Here is a 9,089-nt window from a genome sequence, read left to right as displayed (position 1 = left end):
GAGATGAGGCGGTGACTTGATCAGCGCCGCGTGTTGCCGTTTTCTCTGCCAATGATTAGCGCTGTTTTGAATTCATTCTTTTATCTATTCAGAGAAATCCTAGACGCCCCATGCCAGCACACTGACTAAGCGTTGAAAAGAGGCGTTTGAAGTTGCATCCGGATTCACTTATTGGTGAAAATGTATTTGTGGAAAAGGCAAAAAAGAACAATATTACGGTGGCAATCTAATGGCGGTGAAAGAAGGTCTAGTTTAATTTCTACTATACTCAATTTGATATCGTGGTCACGTGATATAAAGCGCGCTGCTCTAGTTTGGTTTCTTTTTGCCATGTTTGCTAAGCAGTTATGGTGACGATGCGGGGAAATCCCATTCTAGCAGAATGAAACTTTAGAAGGCGAGTTTTTTAATGCAATAAATTTGGCAAGTTCCGGTGTAGAAAGCCCAGTGAACGTGATGCGTTTGCGGATATAGACTAGTGGGGCAATACAAAACTGGGTCTGTGGAAAAACAGGTTATCCGGATATTCGATTCACCAATTATTGTAATTTGGAAGCCTGAGAACCGGAATACTGGAGAAATCGGTTACCGTTTTGTATCCGCATATGCAGATATTTGAATTTTCATTTTATATCCCAAAGATTAGAACGAGGGCATAACAGTGAGTTTTTTTAACATAAGCAAGTTGTAACAGACTTGGTATTGTACGTCGAACACCGTTTTTCAGGGAGTACTAATTATTGCCTTCCTCACATGATATCACCACACACACGATCGAACCGAAACAATGGCATGTTGCCATATCTCCTTATGGCGTTCGAATGTTTGAAAATCCTGCTTACCGGATATTAAAACCGAATACACTGACTATCCGTTAAGTTCAGGGTATCCGGACGGGCGGCTTTACGTGCCGATGTCGCTCTCAGCCGGTTCAACCGAGCACCCGATTTGGCGGATATTTGCAAGCACTAATATAGACGTGATATGTGGGATCCATGCAAGCTTCACTCTGGGAAGAACAACGGCGTACGTGACCAAAAGTGCGGGAATAAATAGTGTTATTAAAGTAATTTCATAAACCATTTGTCGTACCAGTAACAAGTACGGTTAAAATCTTTTTCAAAAGATAAGTGGTAATCAATTGAGTTATTAGGACGGTAACCGCACAATTATCATCGGAAAAGACGCATGCAGAATGTAATCTGGGAGGGTAACTCATTAATGTAGATTAAAACATTCCATTAGGAATTACACTTTTCACCCACCTAGTAGGCCAAAAAACAATTACAAAATGTAACTGCACCGTTTTCAAATTGGAGCAGCGTTTTCCCGGTTATTCACATGGCCCAACAATTATTAACTGATTTATTTCATGTTTTCCATTTTGTTATTTGCAGTGTTGTATTAATTTAAAAAGGGGAACTAGACTCCACTATGCGACAATTGTTTGTGTCGCAAATTCTATATTATGTCTCTGCGACGAATAGTGTGTTACAAGACATTATCCTGGGGCTAAGTAGAAATGCTACCACTGCGTGTCGACCTTGTCAGGATCGGCTTTCCTCGTCGAGAACAATGATTACCTTCTAGATGCTTTCCTAGCATCCTTTGCTATTGAAATGAAACGTCTTGCATTATGTAGAAAATTGCCATTTTATTCTGTTCATTGCTCAATGCACAACAAATTGTAGATAAAATAAGCATCGTTAACAGCACCCAAATCAAGCATACTGAGTTATTACAGTAGAAGATTTGCATTACGGCAGTTATATCTCAACCCGGGAAGTCGTAGTTGACCACGACGTTGCCCTTCTCGCGAATCCACTTGGTGGCGATCCACTTGGACCCCCTCAGTACAGGGCACCCAACGTGCAGCGTTTTGCTATCGGGTGCCCTCTTCTGGTGCCAGAAGGAGAAGTTCCGAGGGAAGTCGCTTCCCTCGTAAGGCTCAACGTCGAACCAGAACAGGGCGTCGCCGGCACGCGGCTTCACTGCGACACCCAACTCGACGAATGCCGTGGCACCCCCTGCCGGGACATCGGAAAGGAAGAACAGCATGGTGGCCAGCCTGTTGCCTCGTTCCTTATCTAGTCTATCGGCAATCTGGTTAAAGCCACGCGGATCCATATGCGGCGTGTAGTGGCCCCCGAGTCCGTAGTTAGACACCTGATAGTCTTCAGCCCACTCCAGGGAGAGGTTCGTAGCGGCGGCTATGCGACGAGGAATCCTCTGGAGAACGTCGTTTCCGCTGTCCGACAGCCAGGCAACCTACAAAGCGTAAGAGCCAAAAACATCTGGTAAGACTCCTTACCTCAGTGAGGATGCCTCAAGAGCGCCGTGTCTTCCCTCCTCAAATTTTTGAAAAAGCCTCACTATGTAGCCCTTATTGGTGCCCCTTTTGACCGTTCCCGTTTTAACGTAAGCACAACGGGGCTTTCAGGCTTCCTTACTTCTCTCCTTGACCAGAAGGCATGGCTCACACTAAGTGAGATTTCTTGCTTCGCCGTAGCCCAAAACAGTGGCTCTGCAGGCTGCGGCGACACGTGTAGAGTGCATTCAGTGTGCAAACCCAACAGCCGGCACCGCCTGCGTCACCACGTGCAGAATACACCACATCGCTCAGTAGCACCAGCTAGATGGGTGCTATACAGGGCAGTAGACGCTACCAGCCGCATTCGAAACATTTCCAGGTTTGCTATAGGTGAGGCTGATTTCACTTACGGTGTAGCGTGCGAGGTCCTTTTCCTGACAATGAAGCGCTAGCAGGACGAGAGCAATTCGATTGCGCAGTACAGCCTGGTAGAGCAGCGAAGTTTCACAGCAAAGCTGTTTATAGATTTTTGTGCATTTTTAATAAAGCCTCCGTACTTTTCAGTTGCCTTATTTTTCAAACCATCTAAAGACCACTTCGCGAATTTTCAGAACCTTGTTGATCGCTCCTGATAGTTTCCGCAAAGCGGCTCTGCCAAGCACCGAGTTTTTCTCCTAGTACTAGACCTAGGATTGACTGCGCGCGAAGGCTAGCGCCGCCATCGGGGAGCCGAAGGTGAATGGCTATTTTACCGTGTTCACCTCGCCTGACAGGCATTGTTAAACAGGCTTCGTCTGACAATGCCAGCAGATGGGGAGCTCCGTATTTAATTTGTCTTCTGGAGTGCCTATGACAAGGCCGCACATAGAAGGCGCCAGAAAGAAAAATATAACTTTGTTCAATTTCAATGAAGTAGCCTCTGCCAATTCACTAAGCTTTAATCAAGACACGAAAGACGTTTGTTTAGCCGGTACGCCAAGTGGTATGGAAAAACTAGAAAACTTCGCGCTGCAATGAAGTAGTATGGGCAAGAGTGGCGTATGATGTACCAGGAATACAACACGTTAACATTAATGCGATTCGATTACAGCGAAGTGGAGGCCCTACCATGCACGATCGCCCAGTCATGTTTCTCGGGCGTGACTCAGGACGGCGGCAGAAACAACATTCTCTGACGTCATAGAGTAGTCGCGGGAAAGTGGCTCGGCAGTCGCCACTGGTTCGGGTGGTTTGTGTAATACCGCCACAATTATTTTGAAGTTTCAGGCGAAATTGGTGCAGTTGCTATAGAGACACACCGGCATTTGCTTCACTGAACGAAAACTTCTGTTTTGTAGAACCTTTAGGCCGCCAAATGACGTATGGTCTTCCTGACACCTTTAGGGGCACAATGTTTCGGACAAGATTTGACCGAAATTGCAAATTCTGGAGGCTGGGCACAGCTTATCATTGCAATTATTTCGTGTTATCCGGGTCCTTTGTGGACGTGGATTTCGAAATATTTATTCTCAGCCTCGTATCAAATCTGCGCACCTGTAAATATTAAACAAGAGGAAAAACAGGATGACTCTGAAATATAAATTTTATTGTATGGCAATGCAACACTTTTTTGCAGAAAATATGTAGTAGTGAAATATCTTTTGCTGCTTTCTACAAATTCACTTCATGGAAAGGACTGGTTCTGTTTGTTTCTGGTGTATTTCTGAAACACGGCGCTGTTCTGCCACCAGGTATGATCACCAAATCGCGCTACTGTCTGCCCTTCTCAATTCTATAACCATGCCTGCGATGTGCACCTTTAATGCTTCGCTGCTGCTCTACCTACACTGTGTGGATTGGCTTGTATTGTTTTTTGATTTCCATTACTAATCTGGAGCGCACGGATGCTGCCGTCTTCTTCCTCAGTTAAACGTGTCTGCTAATTAGAAGACTGATGTTTCCGGGTAAGCTTGTATGTGAGAAGCTCTTCTTTTTCCCCAAGGAAACTTCACGGGCACCTAGCACGGATTGAATAAATGAACGGAAATACAGCGCTGACGCGAGGAAAAGGAAGGACAACACACACGCTGGACTAGCAACTGAACGTATGACCGATGAATGATACATCCTACGATCAACGAACCGCTACGCATGCGCAAAGCTATTAGCACAACAACACACCCGAGACTCAACAAGCATCAACCTTGTAGCAGTGCTTGTAATCACTCTACCTCACAAGGCAATGGAATGTACACAACCACAACTTCCTTCTTGTTGCACTCGCATATAAAACGCTGCAAGTGTCTCTCACTCCCTTTGCGTTCTGCCTTTTTCCGTAATAGTTACATTTTCAAAACAAGGCACACACTTGCACTAGCGACAGTGAAAGGCAAGATGGCCAGCTCCTCAAGAAATGGTCAACGCACGGTGTTCGCGTTAGTGGTCATTCACATATTGGCCGGCGTGGCCGATATATGCCTTGCAACTTGTCAACGGGATTCTGTGATCGCTCGAGTCGCACATTTTGCGTAATTGTTCGCATGTTTTGCTTTACAAACCATTTTGTTTTTTCCCCGATTATCACGAATTAAGCCCACACCAACCGGCACGGCTACACTTACCCGGCTCGGCTACAGGCCACCCCCGAAATTCGAACAGAGGCAATACATCCCTCTACAAACTATAAAAGCAGCACCCATGCCTAGAACATACACCCCATCTGTAACAAGGCACGTCCAGAACCCCGGATACGAGCTCTCAGAAAACGCTTTCCTTTACTCGGCACACGGATGCCTCTCTGTACAACCAACAAGCTGCCCATGCCGTGAGTGTAGCCAACGCCAACAGTTCTGAACTGACGGCCGCTAGAGTACCCACGACATCTATTGAGGCAGCAGAAGAACTTGTCTTCGCTCTGGCCACCTTCCCCAGAAAACACTACCTCACTGTAGTCACCAACTCGCAAGCCGCCTGCCGCTACTTCCTGATATGTCGCATAACACGCAGCCCCTTCGCGCTCCAAAGCCCGCTACTCTCAGTTCTTAGACATCCTGGCCTGTTACATCCATGAACGACAGCAGTTCCCGCCACCACATCCCCATTTATCCAGAGCCGAGGAAGCTACCTTTTCCCAACTTCAAACAGATTCCTATCCTCTACCCACTCTCCCTTATGCAAGTGCCTCACCTCTACTGCGCGATTTGTAATTTCTGTCCTTATCCTGGCACCCTGCACCACATGATACGGGAGTTTCAGAAAAACCCATCCCTTACCCACAATTTACACCCAACGTACGAGGACTGGGCGGGCCAGCTGGCCGCAACCGACCTCAGTTTAGCGAAGCCTGGTGGAGACGGCCATGGCAGCCAGCGCGTTCGGGGCTTTCCGGACTAGAACAGTACCACACCGGCAGGACGCCCAACCACCAGTGTCTGAAACTTGTCTAAATAAAGTTTGTTCACTCACTCACTCCCGCATTTTCTATGCGCGAGCTCTATAGACCTCCCATCCAAACCGGAGCGGACAACCCGACTTGTACTGCATGCCTCCCCGCAATTTCCTTGGTGTTGTGTGAAACACTGTGAACATATGGCGCTACTTTTACGTTTTTCTTTTCTTTGTTTAGTCACGACCTACGAGTCTTAACTTTTGCTTTTTGACCTTTGCATGTAGGCACGTAGCGAACGCATTTAGCACTGATACCGAAAAACCTGTAGCACTTAACCTCAGAATCTCAAGGCTGGAGCTTTCCTCAATAACGTGGCCACAGCTTTCCTCAAGCACATTCTCGAAAAATAGTGCGGCTACTCCTCTTGTTACCAACCTGAGTGGCTTGAACCAAATGGCAGTGAAGATTTCTTTGTTCTAGAGGAACAAATACAGCGGACCTGGTTGTCGTCTTTAAAACAAGGAAGGTCAAATGTTTATTTCAAGGATTCAGAGCGCGATTAAAAATACGTTAAAATTTATTCGACCACGTGTCTTTGTTTGCCTCGTGTCTTCGTTGTATTCTCGTTATATTTTTCCAAAATGTAAGAATGCACCAACTGGCCCCGAAAGGTACATTTTGCGGACACATGAGAGATGAGCGCAAAAGGGCTGCACTGCAATTGGGCTGTAATTGGACTGTGAACAATTGGAAGCTGCGAAACCAACCATGTTGCCACCATGCCAAGTAGGACATTCGAACGACATACATACAGCGCAAAGCCAGCGCACATATTCTGACGTACTTCCAAACAAATTGAGTGCTTGGGGCGCCTGCTTTTTTCTTGTTTCCTGATTTACGAAAATGCTATTGTTAGTGCCATAATCTCGATGATAACAGGCACTCAAAAGACGATTCTTTCCGCTGAAAGCATAGATAGGTACTTACGAAACAGGTGCATTCGATTTTTTGGTGAGGAGTCATCATGTCGTTCAATCAATCGTGCCTAGTTCATTAAAATCGCCTCCCCTATTTCAAATAACTTCTTTGTATACGTAATACGAGAAGTCGAAACGAACCCCCAGTCCTCATCAAACGAGAAATTGCCTTCACACACATTCACCATTCATGACATTGTATCTATAGATGATACATAACTTTGAAACAAATGAGCAGCTTTTAGCGACAGTTGTAAACTGAGTTGCTCTCGCAAATACCCTGCTTTGTACCAGAGCGATTACGGAATTATCACCATTCCTTAGATGGTTAGAGGTACAAGATATTTTGCTTACCTTACTAATGCGTCCCCAACTGACACCATTTGGCTGGTCGTCATTGATGTAAACGCGGCCACGAACCAGCGCTCTCAGCGACTTGTGCCGGATAACAGTCAGCTCTGATCGGCTGAGGAAGCTCCGGAATAGTACGATACGAGGCTTTAAGGAGAGCACTTCCACTGCAAGCGGCGTCAGCTTGAGCTGGGGATGCACGGGATCTGTCGATGATCGGCACACTAGATCCCTCCCTGCCTGCCGTAAGTCACCTCCGCTGACACACACCGACTTGTAGGAACGAATGTTACTGGTCGGTGACCCGGGATGCCTAGGCTGCAGCCCTTTTTTCATCAATGCTCGTCGACGCTTGTCATTCGCTTCAAGCCAAGAGGCACCCAGAGCCAGTCTCCTGCTTGTGCTCCCACGTGCTTTTGCGTTCAAGAGGGCAGCTTGAAGCCAGGCAGAAGTGTTGCCGAACCTTCCTTTAACGAAGCAGCCCCTGGCAACATCTACCGATACATCTGGAGAAGTGGCGAGGATATCAGGGGATGCCATGGCCCCCATCCTGGACGTCGGTATGTCGTAGACCTGTTGAAGCTTGCAGACTGAAACAGCCGCACCGTTCACGTCCATATCTGTCGGCCACCAATGGCGAGACGGTGGCGACATGAAGGCAAGTCGCAGAGGACCGCTGTCTGGATTCAAGCGTTTGACAAGAACATCTCTCCAAAAGGCACCGAAACGACTCGCGTAAAGGAACTTTCCTAGGGCATCATGACTGATGCAAGAGGAGGCGGCCATCTCCCATTTGGTGTGCTGCCGTTTCGCTATAGTCAACCTCCACTTTTCCCGCAACAGAAGGTAGGAGACGTCTTCCAGGGTGAGGGATTCACTCGCAAGCACTTCCTGCAGATGCTGGCTGGACGTGAAGAGATCATTGGCGGTTAAAGCGTTTCCGAAATACAAGCAGAGCACATAGAGTTGAGGCCAAATGGAAGGCATCTTCTTCTTCACTTGGATGACAAATGCGAGGAGGCAGCGAATGGGGGCGTTGCCACCGGCGGAGGTACAACCAGCCACGACAGCGCCTGTGCTGGGACTAATTTATTTAGCAAGCGTGAACGCATGAAAGCTTCTGTCCCGTGAGTTGATAATGATGATGATGATGTTCATCGGTCAAGGCACATACCCAAACAGGGGATTGCCCTAACATTAGGGGTGGAAAAAATGGTATTAAGTGCGAATGGTAAGTGCGAATGCACTTTATAAGCGACCCTGAATTCCGGCGACCGCCGTCCGTCCACATAGCAACAGCTGCGGGTGCGCGCGCTCCTCGTCTTCCTTGGCAACGGGGGGAGATGGGCACGCGCTGCCTGGCCGTGACATGGCACATACCCACGTGGGGGATTGGCCAGGAATCTCCTCGTCTTCCTTGGCAACGGGGGGAGATGGGCGCGCGCTGCCTGGCCGCTGACATGGCACATACCCACGTGGGATATTGGCCAGGAATCGGGCGTGAGAAGGGCTAATGCACCCGCCACGAAATTTCAAAGCTGAGATCCGCTCTAGCAATCAAGTACAACGACAACACAAATAGGTGTCTGTGCATGGCACATACCCCCGTGGGGGATTGGCCAGGAATCGGGCGTGAGAAGGGCTAATGCACCCGCTTAAGGGAGTACTGATACAAAATTTCAAAGCTGAGATCCGCTCTAGCAATCAAGTACAACGACAACACAAATAGGTGTCTGTGAATAAATGCATCTTTCTTTCTTTGTAGTTGTGTGTGTGTGTGATCTCTCTTTCGCGAACATTACCGAACCGCTCAAATTCAACTCGTGCATTCGCACTTTCACATTCTTCCCCTCGGGGAAATGCGGGGAAATTTTTCATTTACAGGCGAGGTCTTCCCGTCTGGCGCTCGCTCTGAGAAGCCACGTTTTTCTGAGCTCCGTGGAATTTCGTGGTTTCGTGCGAATTTTCGCGGTTTTAGTTTAATGCCTGCCCTCAACAGGCGAGGTCTTCCCGTCTGGCGCTCGCTCTGAGAAGCCACGTTTTTCTGAGCTCCGTGGAATTTCGTGGTTTCGTGCGAATTTTT

The 9,089-nt window shown here is 47.7% G+C and overlaps 1 protein-coding gene across 1 annotated transcript; it reads right to left on the bottom strand.

The window, feature by feature from the left end:
• Positions 1-1,773: 1,773 nt before the first annotated feature.
• On the bottom strand, positions 1,774-7,624 carry LOC144148060 (prolyl 4-hydroxylase subunit alpha-2-like). The gene is made up of 2 exons (XM_077679658.1): positions 7,010-7,624; positions 1,774-2,268 (listed from the first exon to the last, which is right to left on the bottom strand). The coding sequence occupies exons 1-2, from the start codon at positions 7,622-7,624 to the stop codon at positions 1,774-1,776; spliced, it is 1,110 nt and encodes a 369-aa protein (XP_077535784.1).
• Positions 7,625-9,089: the final 1,465 nt, after the last annotated feature.

Source organism: Haemaphysalis longicornis, unplaced genomic scaffold (genome assembly GCF_048455015.1).
Source record: "Haemaphysalis longicornis isolate Haplotype H1 unplaced genomic scaffold, Haemaphysalis longicornis Haplotype H1 scaffold_75, whole genome shotgun sequence".
Taxonomy (NCBI): Eukaryota; Metazoa; Arthropoda; class Arachnida; order Ixodida; family Ixodidae; genus Haemaphysalis; species Haemaphysalis longicornis.
The sequence above is the reverse complement of the archived record's forward strand: the minus strand, read 5'-3'. Positions and strand labels throughout refer to the sequence as shown.